General features: G+C 43.6%; 1 protein-coding gene across 1 annotated transcript in view; it reads left to right on the top strand.

The window, feature by feature from the left end:
- The window catches only part of SMYD3 (SET and MYND domain containing 3), an 859,717-nt gene that overhangs the window by 114,048 nt on the left and 726,893 nt on the right, over window positions 1-18,776 (top strand). Inside the window, exon 3 of the mRNA XM_077486140.1 lies at window positions 7,440-7,503. Within this exon, the coding sequence (XP_077342266.1) occupies window positions 7,440-7,503 (64 nt within the window). The remainder of the gene's footprint in view (window positions 1-7,439; window positions 7,504-18,776) is intronic.

The raw sequence follows: 18,776 nt of genomic DNA, 5'->3' as shown, positions 1-18,776 counted from the left end.
GGGGGTCTTCTTCCAACTTCGGGGGTCTTGTCCCCCTCTTTGGTCCTTCTTGCTGAGCCTCCGCTCCTTCTTCCAGTTCTTTTACTGGCGGTGGCCCGGTCTTCTGTCTCCGCCTCGCTGCCTTCTCTTCTTCTTCTTCTTCCTTGAGTTGTTGACTCAACGCTGTCTCTGGTCATAATGACAGGGACGTTTTGCTCGGGGACTTATATAGGGACAATGGGCGGGGTCACCGGGTGATGCCCCCACCCATTATGGTGTCACAGTCTCAGAGGATGGACAAACTAGAAAATAAGGCACATCAAACGTTTTTAATGGTTCTTACTGACGAGACAATCTCACCCTTTGAAACAATGGGGCTATTTACCCTGGCTTTGCTTTGATCAAAGACCTTAATATCTGGATCTCAAAACACTATTTTGACCTTTGTCATTTGGTTTCTTGTAAAGTGGCACCATTGTTTAGGTTACTCTGTTTCAACATAAGGTTTGTATATTGACCTCAACCCTCCACTGGAGAGGATAATCAAATCAACCTTTTCTTTGGTGGGTGGGGGGACGCTCCCCTTTTATGACGAGTCCTTGAGTGTTTCATGAATTATGAACATTTTTATGGATCCCAGCCATGACAAAATGGTTAATCTATATAATGGAAGGTGACAATTTATTTTATTTTGCAGAATACGGATTTTGATACAAATTAATTAATTTAAATGCGACCCCCTGGCAATTCATTTCTCACAGCTAGGAGTTCTGGGTTTTATATTTTTTTAATAGCCTCTGATTGAGAATAGCTCTGGTTGAGAATGGCTGTCATGGTAAGTGCAGTAAATAGGAAGAAATGCCTAAATTAAATTAGTATTTGGTGTGACTACATTTTGCTTTTAGCACAGCAAAAGTCCTCTCTGGCATACTTACATTCTGTTTCTGAAGGTACTTGTGGTAGGTTGTTTTTAGCTATCCCGAAGAACTTGGCACCACTTCACCACATATTTCTGCTGTCTCATTTTCTTCTGTTATTGCAATCAATGCCAGACTAGTTTGATTGTTACACATGTCGTTCTTTCAGTTGCAGATAGTTTATGATATTGGTCATGTGTATGGGGACTTTGTCATGCTGCAGAAATAGGTTGCAAATGGACAGATGCCTCCCAGATGATAACGCATGATGGATAGGAGTCTGCTGTAATATTTTTACATCAACTCTGGCAAAACTACTATCTCCATTTATTATAGTGCAGTCCCAAAATTGCAGAGAACCTCTACCAAGTTTTACTGTTGTCTGCATACTTTTATCCCTGTAGTGTTGTTTTCAGTGGACAAACTGCATTCTATTAGAGCCCTTGGTTGGAAAGGACCTTCCTGATGGAGGATGACCATTTTGTGTTTTGCTGCTATGCTCATATTTGTCATGGTATGAGAAGTGAAGGTGAAATCCTCAGTACTATTGCACCCTCACGCTTTTAGGGTCCTTTCACATGGGGTGGATCAGTGCTGATCCGCCCCGTGGATATCCGCTTGCTCAGAGGGGATCGCCGGAGCGATCTCCGCTGAGCAGGAAGAGGACAGGTCCATCTCTGCACACTGCGCAGGGTCGGACCTGTCACAGTGCCGCTCTCCCCTATGGGAGATCGGGTGACGACGGACCGCAGTGTCCGTCGTCATCCGATCTGATGACGGATGGAAAAATAGCTTTTTCCTCCGTCACACTTTTTCGGATCGGAGCGGGTCGGATGTCAGCGGACATGTCACCGCTGACATCCGACGCTCCAGAGACCTCTATGGAGCATCCGTTCAGGTCCGCCTGAAAAACTGACAGGCGGATCTGAATGGATCGGTAGTGTGAAAGGGGCCTTAGAATGTTTCTCAGTTCAGTTGTATTCCCTCTACACAGCTGTTTATGTTTCAATTAATACGTTTGAGTGAACCTACACATTCTAGGTCTAATCCACAAATCTTAAGCACAAGGGTAAGGATCTTTATTTTTGCCATGAGACTATCATTTTCAAGTCTCATTGGACTCACATTGGACATTTTTTTTTTTGGAAAATTTAGGATCCTTCCCCTGATGTGTTAAATTTGTGAATTGAACTTTATGTAATTAATCACTGCCACCATTTCTTCTGTGAAAACCCCAGTTCATTCCTATTGAAGATCTATTTATTAGGCAACAATGGACGGCCTTTCCAAAGGAATGATTTTGGGGTTTTTTTTTGCACATGGAAGATCTGGCAGTAGTGAGAACAAGTGAGTATAACATTTTGGGAAGTTGAAGGCAATTGTTTTAAAATGGATATCAACTATGGCATCAAGCTTGGATTTTTGGAAATCTTTGGTAAATTTGGTAATTCCCCTCTATAATGTGCACAAGAGCGAATTTTCCGTCGGAAAAATCTTGGATGGTTTTTATGATGGAATTCTGCTCAAGCTTGGCTTGCATACACACGGTCACACAAAAGTTCGCTGAACTTTCGACCGTCAAGAACGCGGTGACATACAACACTACGACGACCCGAGAAAATTAAGTTCAATGTTTCTGAGCATGCGTCAAATTGTTTCCGAGCGTGCGTAGGAATTTTGCATGTCGGAAATTGCAACAGACGATCCGAATTTCCGATCAAAACTTTTTCCGACCAAAAAATTGAGAACCTGCTCTCAATCTTTGGCCAGAAAAAGTCCAATAGAGCATACACACGGTCATATATTCCGACCAAATGCTCTCATAGTTACATAGTAGGTGAGGTTGAAAAAAGACACAAGTCCATCAAGTCCAACCTATGTGTTTGATTATATGTCAGTATTACATTGTATATCCCTGTATGTTGCGGTCGTTCAGGTGCTTATCTAATCTTTTTTTAAACTATCGATGCCCCACTGAAACCACCACCTGTGGAAGGGAATTCCACATCCTACCAAATAAAGTGATAAACGAAAAAAAGTCCTGCGCAAAATATGCCAAAATTGTAAAGTCCTGAAATTGCTAAGTGCAAGAAACCGTGTAAATAGGTTAATGTAGGTGTAAATAAATAGTCCATATAATCATAAACACCAACGATGAAAAATGGATGAACAGACGGTGGTAAAAAATCCCAGAAGAAAGGGCTCACAGAACTCTCACCTTAAAAAAAGGAAAACTAGGCTCATCACAAAATCAGGAGATATCCCACTTCACTCCTCATATTCAGCCACCAGAGGGATCCTTTACTGTGCCAGATAGGAGATGATTTCTATATCCGGCCACTAGAGGGCCATTAATAGCTCATGTATTATAATGATAACCCAAACGTTATAATCCGTGGTGAATGGCTCAAAAAAAGAGGGGGGTGGGAAGAGGGATAGAGAGAGGAGACTCCAATGGTGTAGTATATTAAGAGTAAAATAGTCAATTTATTGATAGAAAAGCATAATCGGACTCTCACATTTTACAAGAAAAACACACAGCAAGAAAAGATAAAATGGTGGCGTGGCGTCTTCCGCCAGTCCTACTGTACTTCCGGTACGTCCTACGGCCACTCCCACTCACTTTAGGGAGTGGCCGTAGGACATACCGGAAGTACAGTAGGACTGGCGGAAGACGCCACGCCACCATTTTATCTTTTCTTGCTGTGTGTTTTTCTTGTAAAATGTGAGAGTCCGATTATGCTTTTCTATCAATAAATTGACTATTTTACTCTTAATATACTACACCATTGGAGCCTCCTCTCTCTCTCTCTCTTCCCCCCCCCTCTTTTTTTGAGCCATTCACCACGGATTATAACGTTTGGGTTATCATTATAATACATGAGCTATTAGTGGCCCTCTAGTGGCCGGATATCGAAATCATCTCCTATCTGGCACAGTAAAGGATCCCTCTGGTGGCTGAATATGAGGAGTGAAGTGGGATATCTCCTGATTTTGTGATGAGCCTGGTTTTCCTTTTTTTAAGGTGAGAGTTCTGTGAGCCCTTTCTTCTGGGATTTTTTACCACCGCCTGTTCATCCATTTTTCATCGTTGGTGTTTATGATTATATGGACTATTTATTTACACCTACATTAACCTATTTACACGGTTTCTTGCACTTAGCAATTTCAGGACTTTACAATTTTGGCATATTTTGCGCAGGACTTTTTTTCGTTTATCACTTTATTTGGTAGTTTGTGTTCACTATCTTGTCTTGCTGCATTTTTTGCACTTTTTGCACGTGCACTTTGTGATTATTTATTACTTTTTATATTAATTTATATTGAATAATTGAAGAGGTATTTATATACCCTATTTATATCTTCCACGTAGTAGCGCGAAGGCCCCTTTTTTGTAATTCCACATCCTTGCCGCTCTTACAGCAAAGAACCCTCTACGCAGTTTAAGGTTAAACCTCTTTTCTTCTAATTTTAGTGAGTGGCCACGTGTCTTATTAAACTCCTTTCCGCTGAAAAGTTTTATCCCTATTGTGGGGTCATCGGTACTTATATAAATGGATAACATATCCCCCCAAGCGAATCTTCTCCAGAGAGAATAAGTTCAGTGCTCGCAACCTTTGCTCATAACTAATATCCTCCAGACCCTTTATTAGCTTTGTATCCCTTCTCTGTACTTGCTCCATTTCCTGTACATCCTTCCTAAGGACTGGTGCCCAGAACTGGAGAGCATACTCCAGGTGAGGCTGGACCAAAGTCTTGTAGAGTAGGAGAATTATAGCTTTATCCCTGGATTTAATCTCCTTTTTAATGCATGCCACTATTCTGTTTGCTTTGTTGGCAGCAGCTTGGCATTGCATGCCATTGCAGAGCCTATCATCTACTAGGGCCCCCAGGTCCTTTTCTATCCTTGATTCCTCTAGAGGTTCACCCCCTAGTAAGTAGATTGCATTCATGTTTTTGCCACCCAAATGCATTGTTTTAATTTTTTCTACATTAAACCTCATTTGCATGTAAAGGGATGAGGGACGATAGCTACCGGAAGTGACGCATATCGAGCTCATTGCTCGTTTGTACAACATTCGTTTTAACTCTATGTTTGTGAGTATTTGTTTTCTATTTTTTTGAATAAAATTTACTTACCAAATATACTACACTATGGGGCATCCTTCCTCTATATCTCTTTGATCCCATACATATGCCATCTGCTGAGGGACCCTCATTGCTCAAATACCTAAGAGAAACCATTGAAAGGGGCCACACAGCGTAATAGGCAGGATAGAAAATGCCAGGATTTGGCAACACCACAACGGGACTTTAAAGGGAAAGACCACCAAGGACCTCAAAGATTATTATACACGCTGTTACCTTACAGCAGTAAGGTAAGGGGACACCCATAACCAGACCACACAGGATCACGAGGGATATACCCACCATCACCAGCATCACTATATTATTGCATTTTCTTCACGATCAATCACACTATTGTATTGAAGCACTGGCACTTAATGCGATCACGGAGATAATCGCTACACTCTGCACGTTATAAATGGACATTTGAGATTTTGATTAACTTTTGTTTCTTTTAATACTTTGTGAAGTTCACTTATTTGTATTACAGTTTAGCACTAGCACTTTATGCGATTTTTTTTGGAACTAATCACTACACTTCGCACTTTTTAAGGATATTCCAATTTATCTTTATATTTTTTATTATTTCACTGTTTTGGTTTATACTAATTTATGCATTGACACTGAAATTAATGTCACAGTTATATGAATATGGAGAGGAATCACTACTTATAATTGAGTGTGCTATACGAATCTATACGTATGTTTTAACCCTGTTTGAGCAGTTGATTGCATGATATGCCAAATTCATATTTATTTAGTTTATAATTTATAGGATTACTCTATTAATTGTTCAGTTACAACACTCAAAGCCCAATTTTTGCCATAGCATACAGTTTCATGGGGGCAGGCCAATTCTGCCTCAGTACAGCGCACCACTATCCTTTTGTTTTTGATTTTCTTGGGTTCAGATATTTCCCCTCAGTGTGTGCAGCAGTACGCCATCTATCTTCACTCTGATTAGGCGCAGGAATACTCTTCTATATCATTTGCTATGTAGTTGCCCCACCCCATTAATTTGTTCAGATCTTCTTGCAAGGTTTCCACATCTCGCAGAGAAGTTATTGCCCTGCATAGCTTAGTGTTGTCGGCAAATACAGGACCAAGACCATCATGTTTGGCACAACACTGTTATTCCTCACAGAATATTTGCAATGTTGCACACATTTGTGTTTTTTGCACAGCTTTATTGCACAGTATCTATTTGCACATATTTGTTTTTTTTGCACTGTTAGTGATCCATTTGACCAGTTTATATTTAGTTGCGCTTATCTACTCCATTTTACTATTTATTCACATGAGTGCATGGTACACACTCCAGATAAAGCTGAAATTACCTAGTTTATCATTTTGTTATATAGATAGTGCGAGGGACTCTCACTATTCTTGATATATATGCATACCCCTCCCCCTTTTTTACCCTCTCTATCCTTGCCATAAAGGGAATACCCTTGAATGGTTGCCAGCCAATCATGAGAGCTGTTGAACCGGGTCTCTGAAATTCCCACAAAATTGAAATCCTCCTCATTCAACATTATCTCTAGTTCACCCATCTTGTCCACCAGGCTCCTGGCATTAGTGAATATGCCACATACTTTAGACTGGTCACACATATCTCTCTTGTGATTACCCAAAATTATTCAAAAGGTATGGGATCTCTGGATTATCTTGAATACTACAAATCTATTTTACGCTGGGCCTGCATTGACCTCAAGGTGGGACTTATGGGCCACTCCACGAATATATGAGTCTAAGGAGTCTGTTGCGGACTTAAATATTGTCATGACTTGTGAATGTATCTATCCTTTTCTGTAATTAGGGAACCAAACATGGTAGTTGCATGCTCCTTGCCTCTTACTTCACTTGGGTGTATCTTATCACGAGTAAGGGTTAGTAGGTTGTACTTGGTACAGTAATTGGTTTTGTCCTATTGTTCTATATGTTTTTCCACATCTGGGTATGTCCAAACGGCCCTAAATGGCACTTAAAAATATATATATTTGGGAAGTTGCTGGGTAGATGTCAGTAAAGGTTAACTGTAGCCTTTAACTATTTTGTGTATTTTAGAAACTGTAAGAATTATTAATCTTATAAAGCAATTTACTGTAGGTGGTCACAAGCTATTTTTTGTTTCTGTTAACCTCTGCACTACCCAATTGTCCCTATGCATAATCAAATCAGCCACATCACTAGTGACCACTGGGATATGTGTGGCTAACAAAAGCTTTTGACTTTATAAATATATGCAAACCAATTAGATTTCTCATTGATCCGTTCACATGTAAATCAGTTATATGTGGTTTAATAGATTTTTTTTCTGCATGCAACAAATGCTTGAGATTAGCCGCATATTATATGCTTTATGAACCACATAATTTCTTTCATTTATTTGTCTAATATTTTATTTGGTTTTAGGAATGAAAAACTTCAAAGATGCTCCCAATGCAAGTTTGCCCAGTACTGCAATTCGCTTTGCCAGGTAAATAAAATGTATTGAATAATAGTTTGATAACCCCTAGTCAAGCAGCAATGAATGGTCATCCATATAAACAGCATAATGATGTATGCTATGAGTACAAAAATTACCAGATTATCAGACCAGGTCCTATTTAGTAAACTGAAAATGGTCAGAGCAAGTGGAAATCAGACTGACGGGCAGTGTTCTGGCAGAGTGTTATGCAGAATGTCAGGGATAATAAGTGTTTTTGTTGCACACAGAGATAATCATTGGAAAATCCTTCAGTGAGCATGCCAGTCCTTCCTTTTGCAGGCAAAAAAAGGAAGGAAGTGCTTATAAGAACCATTAAGATGTCCACAGTGCAAAGTGGTGACCATAATTTCCAAACAAAATTCGGGGGCACCCTACAGCCCATACCCCTCATTGCAGCCATAAACTCCAAGCTTTTGTTATAGATGTGGGGGGAGGAAAAAAGAGGAAATTAAACCTAAACTCGAAACTAGCCATATACCGGTAGGTCATCAACCTGAAAAAAAGCAATACAAGCAAAAAGGGAAAGGTGTAGGGTGTTCAAGGATGGCCAGCTTATGTTATCCCTAGACATCACACCAGAGTTAAAAGATACCATGTTTTATTATAAATATCATACAGTGGGGATCGAAAGTTTGGGCACCCCAGGTAAAAATGTGTATTAATGTGCATAACGAAGCCAAGGAAAGATGGAAAAATCTCCAAATGGCATCAAATTACAGATTAGACATTCTTATAATATGTCAAAAAAAGTTAGATTTTATTTCCATCATTTACACTTTCAAAATGACAGAAAACAAAAAAATGGTGTCTGCAAAAGTTTGGGCACCCTGCAGAGTTAATATCTTGTACTGCCCCTTTGGTATGTATCACAGCTTGTAAACGCTTTTTGTAGCCAGCTAAGAGTCTTTCAATTCTTGTTTGTAAGCATCCCTTGTAATAGAAAAAAGCATGACAGGTCCTCTTAACCACTTCAATACCAGGCACTTAAACACCTTCCTGCCTAGACCAATTTTGAGCTTTCAGCGCTGTCGCACTTTGAATGACAATTGCACGGTCATGCTACACTGTACCCAAATGATATTTTTATCATTTTTTTCCCACAAATAGAGCTTTCTTTTGGTGGTATTTGATCACCTCTGCGGTTTTTATTTTTTGCTAAACAAATAAAAAAATACCGAAAATTTTGAAAAAAAAAATGTTTTTTTTTGTTTCAGTTTCAAAACTTTGCAAATAAGTAAGTTTTCTCCTTCACTGATGGGCACTGATGGGGTTACACTGATGGGCAATGATAAGGCGGCACTGATGGGCACCGATGAGGTGGCACCAATGAAGTGGCACTGATGAGGTGGCATTGATGGACACCGATATGTGGCACTGATAGGCGGCACTGATGGGTGGCACTGATGGGCGACACGGATGGGCACTGATAGGTGGCACGGATTGGCATGGATGGGCATGGATAGGTGGCACAGGTGGGCATGGGTTAGTCGGCACAGGTGGGCATGGGTAGGCGGCACAGGTGGGCATGGGTAGGCGGCACAGGTGGGCATGGATGGGCACTGATAGGCGGCACAGATGGGAACTGATAGGCGGCACAGATGGGAACTGATAGGCGGCATTGTATTCTAATATATTGTACTAATGGATGCCAATCAGTGCCAATCAATAATGCATGCCAATCAGTGATGCCCATTGTGGGCACTGATTGGCATCCATTATGGGCACTGATTGGCATCCATTGTGGCACTGACTGGAATCCCTGGTGGTCTAGGGTGGCATACCTTGTCCTGGGCATCCCTGGTGGTCTGGTGGCGTCCCTGGTGGTCCAGTGTGGGCATCCTCGGGGGGGCTGTGCTGATAATCGATCAGCACAGACCCCCCCTGTCAGAGGAGCAGCCGATCGGCTCTCCTCTACTCGCGTCTGACAGACGTGAGTGAGGAAAAGCCGATCACCGGCTTTTCCTATTTACACTGTGATTGGACACGGCTGATCACGTGGTAAAGAGTCTCCGTCGGAGACTCTTTACCGAGATCGTAGTTGCCGGGTGTCAGACTGACACCCCGCAACAACGATCGCCACGATGTGCGCCCCCGGGGGGCGCAGCGGCTCATAATCCTGATCACGTCAAATGACGTCCGGTCAGGATTATGCAACCACTTTGCCACTGTCTATTTGTTATAGGGCGGGCGGCAAGCGGTTAAATATGAGATGGGGTCAAAAAGTCCTCAGATCTCATATTTACACTAAAATGAAAAAAAGTTTTGTAAAAATGTCTTTGCCAGCAAATTACTGTAACAAGCACAGAGCAGACCATTTACTTTGTTTGCATTTTGCTGAATAAGAATACCGCATGGCATTATCTCCTCCTGCAAGCATTATGTTATTTTTCTGCTCTGGTCAATTTTATATTCTTTTAAAAATGGCTCTAATAATTCCTGCACAGTTGACTAGTACTATTACAGACAAGAATGTAAAGGCCGGGTACATTTAAATAGATTTTTTTTCTGAGACTACAGGAGGGAGGGCCGCGCCCAGGCGCCTCCTATGAATGGGCCGCCACGGCATACAAATATCTGCAATAGGTAGAAATTGCATCAGATAATATCACAATATAGAAATACACATATACAGTAGCTCTTTGGATAAACCCAAACAGCACAGCTAAGCAGAATGTCTTCACCCATATTTAGTGTGTTACAGTATTATGAATAAGGATGTTGACACGTTTCACGGTCCATGCTGCTTCATCAGGACTTCTCATTTCCATATGACAGGAGCCTTTTCCTTATATACATTTAAAAAAAACGAAATGTTTGAAGCAAAAGATTATCATGTCCACCTCAGCTATAGGGAGGCAAATAAGAAACAACAAAAGAGGACACCCTCCAAATAGCAGCTCAAGGCCAATTGTATGGGAGTCAGGAGTAAGTAATAAACACAGCAAAGGGATGAGGAGTAAATAACATACAGAATGCATACAGCAGGAGTTACTAACAAGCAGAGTGATTTGTGGTTGTGGTCAAATTTCTATAACAGTAGACTTAAAGGGGTATGGTTAAAAACCTGTGCCTACTCTGCTCTGAGTCATGAGTGCAGAGGGTGAAAATGTGTAGTTCAGAGTGCAGGTACCACACATAAGTGCAGCGTGAATTGTGGTTGTGGCCAAATCTGCTCAAGGGTCAAGAGTGCATAATGCTCAGAGTACAGGGGTCAGGAGTAAGTAATATACACAGTACAGGGGTCCGGCATAAGTATAGTGCAGAGTACAGGGAATTGGAGAAAGTAATGCTAACAGTGCAGGAGTCGCTAGTAAGTAACACCATGATTGCAGAGGTCAAGGACAAGTAATGCACAGAGTACAGTGGTCAATCGAAGACAAATTTGTGATGCAGAAAACCTTGCTAGGCCTTGGGATTTCTGTGGAACCCTGAAGTGACACAATCCACAAAGTAGGGGAGGTGACAGGTGCACCAGCCACAGAAGCAGGGATCTTATGAACAGTTGTGGAAAAGTTACAGAAGCCCCCTTTGGGGTTTGGAGCTGATCTAGACATACAGGTTCTGAAGTGTCTGAATGTGCTGATCTTTTATAACTTGTTGAAGTTTGACAGGTATTGTTAAATGTCGGTTTAGTGTACATCAATCCAGGGTCTGAACAAGATTCAACAAATACACAATTAACTTTTTACATTGCATTATTTTCAAGAACAAAAATGTCAACATTTTATGTATTTTTCTTTTTCATACATCATGGGACACAGAGTTAGGCTAAAATTCATTACCTGCTGGGTTTATACTTCAACTCCAGGTGAATGGACACTGGTAGACCAAAGGTCTTTAGATAGGAAGTGATCCCCTATATAACCCCTCCCATACAGGAAGTACTTCCATTTTCTACCAGTGTCTGTAAGGTGGATGACACGGTTGTTTGAGCTCTCTGAGCTCCAGGTCTCTAGTCCCACTAACTGTTCTTAGATGATTCAAGGGATTGTCCAATCGGATCCATTTGACACAGGCTTTATATGCTTAGATAGATTGTACCCAAGCCTCACAAAGAAGACTCAAGACCCTGCAAGGTTTTGCCTGTAATGCGGCCTCCGGGTGCTGGACCCTGTAAAGTGGAATCCTGGACACTACAGCACTAAGGCATTCCTGCAGGGTGCTGTACAGGTGCAAGGGAGTGGACCCTAAACATGGAAAGGGTATCCAGCCCTTGAAGGTCCTCAAGTGACAGGAACCCGCCGTGAAGGGTGAAGATTGGGGTCTTAGTTTCTAAGTTGCCCTGCGCCTGGATGGGTAAGTGAAACCCCTTTATTATTATGAGGCGTTCCAGTGATTGTAACAATCAGTCAACCTAGCCAGACTGTGCGCGGTGACCATACAGGGCAGTTTTTAGGCTAGCTGTGTGTGTTTGCTAAGTGTACCTTTTTGCTTGTCTTTGGCTGTTTTTTACCTGTATGATGGTGCATGACGGTGCTCCATTTCGCCTTGTGTGTAACTGGGGCTGCAGATCCAGGATACAGGTGACCCTGTCCATTACTACAGCACTATAGCACTTTACCAGCAATTTTTTAAATTATATAAATGAGTTGAATGTAAATTGAGTATTTTTAAAGATTACATTTTTAAACGGTATTACACTATTGTATGCCTCTATTATTTTCCCCATGTGGCACATGTGAGCAGGCTTGGTGGAAGTAACCAGGAGATACTGATATCCTTATAAAGCTTGGCTATTATCAGGAGCAGAAGGTGACCAGTGTGGAGCATCAGCATACAGCAGCCAGTATACTAATAGGATACATAAGAATGACCCCGACCATCTGTTGATAACAACTTTAGGCTTAATTTTAAGCCCTTAAGGTGAGGGTACACCTGATGGGGGAGGAGTGCACATTGCATGAAGACACCTGATCACTTTATTTATTTTTATAGACTTTGTCGTTTATTTTCATTTTTATGGACTTTGTTGATTATTAGTATGTCACCTTGGATTGTGTGTGATTCAAGGAGCATGAGCACTTTATATTATATATATATATATATATATATATATATATATATATATATATATATATATATATATATATATATTATCATTTTTTTTAAATCCACTTTTATTCTATGCAATATATTTATGTTGTTTTATAGCACAGGTTCTATCAATTGATGGTTAAGTAGTAGCGCGTCACTATATCTATAGATATAGATATAGAGATATATCCATTTCACCTTGGTTCGCCACGGCGCATATGCGTTCGCAAAAGCGCCGATGGGCTCAGCAGTTTGTTTGGTGCACGTGGCTTCGCCGAATATGCACCATAGCCTTTATCTGGGCGCACGAAGATCCGCGTCATACGCGAATGTGGCCAGAGCCTGTTTCCCGGGACCGCCCACGTGCATGCACACACATGCACAAAAAGTTCTGGCGCACAGCCAGCTTATTTAAACTGTGTATTCCAAACATGCGGTGCTTCCAGAAGATAGCTGTGGGGCTCTGAACCTGGCATTTGCAGTGGTTCAATTCTCCTCACCCGGATCACGTGAGTCACCAGGTGTTGCTTGGCAGGCTAAAGGTGCTTAGCAAGATTGTTGCATAGGGGCTTGGTGAGCCCTATTAAAGGGTCTTCCTTCTGAGGTGTGTTAATATTACACCCAGGTATTCCCTTTTTGTGGATAGTAAATGTCTTCAAAAAAGAGGAGCAGGACTAATGCTACAGGGAAGGGCACACCTATGTCCTCAGTAGTTCCTGATGAACCTAGTCGTATCCCTAGTGTTGTATCCCCCGAAGGACCAGAAGTTTCTGGGCAATCTGAGCTGCTGCACGTATCTGGGATTGTGCCTACAGTCAACGCTGCTGCTTCACCTTTTATCACTAAGGATGAACTGTTCTCAGCCCTAGCTGCGTTAGTGCACAGGCTTGCTGGCACAATTGCCTCCATCACGCAGGGAGGCAAGAAGCGTGACAGATCCCCCTCCCCGGAGCCACCTAGTCTGGAGCAGGAATGGGTTGAAGATGGGGAATAGCTTAAAGCTCAGGATTCTGTGGATGGCCTGGTGGATGAGCCTGCTTCTGAGCAATCTGGACAAGAAGATATCCAGTTGGTGTCTGCCTCTCAATCACAGAGGCTTTTGATCCTGACTCTTAATTGGCCTCTGCAGAGGTTACTGAGCCTCCCTGGTCCCCTTTCGGATCTCTGAGAACTTTTCAGGTCGCACAGACTTTCCCACTACACCCCCTGTTGAAACAGGCGGTGTATACTGATTGGGAACATCCTGACAGGACCTTTTTGCCTCCTAAAAGGTTTTCCCTTTTATATCCCATGGATGAAAAGTTTGTTAAGAAGTTGAGCATGCCAGCTGTAGATGCAGCAGTCTCTTCCTTAAACAAGAACTTCACTTGTCCAGTAGATAACGCACAGGGCTTGAAAGACCCTGTTGGCAAGAAATTGTCAGTCATTATTAAAGGCTTCCTTTTCTTTGGCCAGTTTAGCTATTCAGCCAGCTGTTGCAGCAATTGGCATCTCCTAGTCCGTAAAGGATCAGATCAGACGAAGGATGATTTGCCTGAAAATAAGGCAATTTTCCCCAAGCGCTGTGTTTTGCTGTTGACGCCTTAAAGGTCTAGGCATACAATACAGCAGGTTTCTCGTTTTGGCTCTCTTGTCTGACATACAGAGCCTTGCAAAAGTATTCACCCCCCTGGCATTTTTCATTTTTGTTGCCTCACAACCTGGAATTAACATGAATTGTTTGAGGATTTGCATCATTTAATTTACAGAACAAGCCCACAACTTGAAAGATGTTGTTTTTTTATTGTGAAGCAAACAACAAATAGGACAACATAACAGAATAAGTCAATGTGCATAACTATTCACCCCAATAAAGTCGATACTATGTAGAGCCTCCTTTTGCGGCTATCATAGCTCCAAGTCGCTTTGGATAAGTCTCTGTCCGAGAACTCATACATGAAGCGCTCGTCTCCATGCAGCAGCTGCCAACCCCTGTTCCTCTGATGCCATTGTGCATGCGCGGAGTCTTAGAGACGAGTGAGGTTTGGAGCAGGCATGCACAATAGCGCTTCTGTACGAGCGAGTGTGCGTTAGTACGCACACATGCATCTACCAATCCTGGCGCACGGCACCCTATATAAACAGAGTCTGCCTAGTGTCAGTGCTGGATTGTATTCAGCTTGTCTCTGTGTTCCTGATTACTGTTTCTGCCTGCTGACCTTGTTCCTGAAAACCCGGCTTCCTCTGACCACTCACTTGGATCTTCCCTGCCTGTTCATCGGCCTCTGCTTACAATACTGACCTTGGCTTGGACTTATGACTATAGCTCTGCCTTCTGATTGTGTACCCGCTGCCAGCCTGTTGCCAACCTCTGCCTGTTCCCGACGCAGTTGATCCTGTACTTACCTACCTGGCTCCCGCTGAACAAGTCTGGTGATCAGTTTCCACATCTTCTCAACAGAGGTTCCTGTGTCTCCAAGCTTCAGCCTTCTGCCTGCAGGCACCTGCACCCTTTCATTGCCCTAGCAGTCCCTGTCTCCACCACCAGGGGTGCTCAGATTGGAACCGTGCAAGAGGCCACCCTCATCATCTCAGGCTCCGTTGTAAGGTAGGTGACAGTCTTTATGAGCTTGCCACATCTTACCACTGGGATTTTTGGCCATTCCTCCTTGCAGAACTGCTCTAGCTCCTTCAAGTTGGATGGTTTGTGCTTGTGAATAGCAATCTTAAGTCTAACCACAGATTTTCTATTGGATTGAGGTCTGGGCTTTGACTAGGCCATTCCAACAAATTTACATGTTTCCCCTTAAACCACTCAAGCGTTGCTTTAGCAGTGTGTTTGGGGTCATTGTCCTGCTGGAAGGTCCCTGTATTTAGCACCATCCATCTTTCCCTAAACTCTGACCAGTTTCCCAGTCCCTGCTCCCCATAATGCTTTTCTTTAAATTTTTTATCACGTGATTCTATGCATATTTGTGCTTTTTTATGTACATTTTTTTTTTTACGAATAAACCTTCACAGGTCAAACTTCACTATGCGAAGCGCTTTGTTTATGCTTTCCCTTTTATGGTGAGCCTTTTTGGAGCTATTCCGGATCTGTGGAGCTCTGTGGAGACTTGTGGAGGTCCGTTGAAGTTTGTGGAGGTCTACACCTTGGAAAGCTGACCGAGAAATAGGAGATCAAGAAGTGTTTCAGCCAATCCAGAGGAGACTTACCATCTGCTGCAAATTTGCCTCTGTGGGCCTTCCGAGCCCCTGTGAGCCTTCATGACACATTGCTATATGGTATTTGTGTCCATCCTCTCTGGTAAGTGTACCTACCTCTTTCAGTGAATATCCTGTTGATGATCGCAAGTTTCATGTGGTCCGGGTCAACGGAATATTTGAACCTTCAGTTTGCAAAATTGTTATCAGTGGACACTTTACAGTTACTAGTTTAGAGACTATTTGTCACTATTTTTATTTTTTTCACTTCAGCATTTAATAGTCACTTTGTATGTTATCACTTAACAGAATATTTTATTATTAACCCCATTTGGGATAAGAGACACTTATCTTAGTAATTGTATACACATTTATATCCTTGTATAGGTTTATCTAGCGCTGCACTTTTTGTTATATAGTTTCCCAGCCCTGACTGCTGAAAAAAATCCACACAGCATGATGCTGCCACCACCATGTTTCACTGTGGGGATGGTGTTCTTTCGGTGATGTGATGTGTTGTGTTTGCGCCAGACATAGCATTTTCTTTGATGGCCAAAAAGTTCAAATTTAGTCTCATCAGACCAGAGCACCTTCCTCCATATATTTTGGGCGTCTCCCACATGCCTTTTCGTAAAAACTCAAAACATGCCATTTTGTCTTTTGCTGAAAGTAATGGCTTTTTTCTGGCCACTCTGCCATAAAGCCCAACTCTATGGAGCGTACGGCTTATTGTCGTCCTATGTACCAATAATCCAGTCTCTGCTGTGGAACTCTGCAGCTCCTCCGGGGCTACCTTAGGTCTCTGTGCTGCCTCTCTGATTAATGCCCTCCTTGCCCGGTCTGTGAGTTTTGGTGTGCGGCCGTCTCTTGGCAGGTTTGCTGTTGTGCCAAGTTGTTTCCATTTGGTTATGATAGATTTTATGGTGCTCCTAGGGATCATCAAAGATTTGGATATTTTTTTATACCCAAACCCTGACTTGTACTTCTCAACAACATTACCCCTTACTTGTTTGGAGAGTTCCTTGGTCTTCATGGCAGTGTTTGGTTAGTGGTGCCTCTTGCTTGGGTGTTGCAGCCTCTGGGGCTCAAAAAGGTGTGTATATGTAATGACAAATAATGTGAAACTTAGCTTGCACACAGATGGACATCATTTTACAAATTATGTGACTTCTGAAGGTAATTAGTTGCACCAGAGCTTTTCATGGGCTTCATAACAAAGGGGGTGAATACATATGCACATGCCAATTATCAGTTTTTTATTTGTGAAAAATAGTTTTATGTATATATTTTTCTAATTTTACTTCACCAACTTAGACTATTGTGTTCTGATCCATCACATATAGTTTTTATTAAAAAAATTGAACTAGGGACGTGGCCTGGACATGGCTGAGGACGGTCATGTTTGAGCGGAGCTCCCGGCTGAACCCTACTCCTTCTGACTATTCTAGCTCCTTAGACCGCAGCATGCTCTGAAGTAAGAAGCGCACATCCAGGAGACGCAGAGGGGCTCACTCAGGGAGCCCTAACACAGCCTCGTCCGGCGCCATTCATAGACTGTTCCAGCAGAACCTACCGGGCACCCCTGGTCCTCACACGTGGCTGAGCAGGACAGTGTCTCTAGGCCGCCCTCCCCTGCGGGATCGCAGGATTCTGTGATCTTCTCTAGCTTCACGCCCACTTTATCACCTGGCCTGGGTGGATCGGCGCAGACCCCATTGTCCTACCAGGCAGATGATGAGCTGAAATCCATCCTTAAGGCCCTGCAGACGAAAGCAGATATTAAGGCTCTGGTGGAGAGAGTGGAGGCAGCGCACCACAAGGAGATGCAGGTGGTTTAAGCAGGAGGTGCAGTCCCTCTCCTGTAGGGTGGCGGCGGGGAAACCTCCTTAACAGCCTTGGACAACCGAGTGGCTGCACTAGAGGCACACCAGGACTCGCAAACCGGGAGAGCGGTGGAGCTGCAACTCCACATGGAAGAGATGGAGGACAGGAGCCGCAGGAACAATCTGCGGCTCCGGGCCTCCCAGAGGCCACGAGCCCGGCGAACCTTGCGGACACTGTGGCGGATGTCTTCCGCAGGCTGGACAGAGTCCAACTCCAGGGTCACCTGGAGTTTGACCGCATCTACCGGGCGCTGAGTCCCAGATCGGAAGATCCGGCCCGCCCTCGAGATGTTATTTGATGGCTCCATCACTATGCCCATAAGGACATCATTGCCCGCAAGGCCTGGGACGTGCGGGACTTACAGCTGGATGGTGCCCCACTTACCATCCTCCCAGACATATCGAGGGCTACGCTGCAGAGACAGGCGCTTCTGAGGCCTCTCCTAGACCTGGCGGGGAGTCAGAATGTCACATACCAATGGGGATTCCCCCTGTCCGTCACATTCAGGAGAGACCGACACTCCTTCGCACTCCGCTCCCCGGGAATCCCTGCCCGCTCTCTTTACCTTCCTGGGCACAGCGCCCATACCGGTGCCGAACTGGCTGGATTACCTACCGAGGCTCCAGGGACGCAGGCCTGCCGCGGTGCCGAGTGGGAACCTGCCACCCAGACCACCGCGGAACAGCAGACGAGCCAGAGAAGAAGCACCCAGGGAGAGCCGCGAAGCCTAGATGCACAGCGAATTGGAGCATCCCTGCTTCCCGCCCAACCCAATCTTCTTTTGCCCAATTCAGCCTGTTTTGACCCGGCCGCATAGCACTGCTGCTTCTGAACCTCCAAAGCTGGGGAAAAAGGTCCGCAGAAGGGATCTCTGTTACCTGCACCCCCCCCCCCCCTGAAAGAATCTGGACATAGTATGTCCCCCCATTAGGAATACAGCCTACTTACCTGCGAGACTGACACACTCCAGATGGTGGAAGCCTGCTTTAGACTTACCCCCTCATGGTGATTTGGACGGCAACCGCTTTATCCGCCCGCTGCAGACTGCAAGCGTTGAGTTGTTATTTGGTTTTGGGGGGGCTATCTCTGCGGGAAGTCCTGGAGGGTGGGAGATGCCCACTCCACTCCTAAGCTACCTACCCAAGCGGTGCCCCAGTTGC

The sequence above is a fragment of the Lithobates pipiens genome, unplaced genomic scaffold (assembly GCF_037356315.1).
Source record: "Lithobates pipiens isolate NorthernLeopardFrog02 unplaced genomic scaffold, aLitPip1_a1.2 Scaffold_18, whole genome shotgun sequence".
Lineage (NCBI taxonomy): Eukaryota > Metazoa > Chordata > Amphibia > Anura > Ranidae > Lithobates > Lithobates pipiens.
Note: the sequence above shows the minus strand (reverse complement) of the source record. Positions and strands in the feature narration are given on the sequence as shown.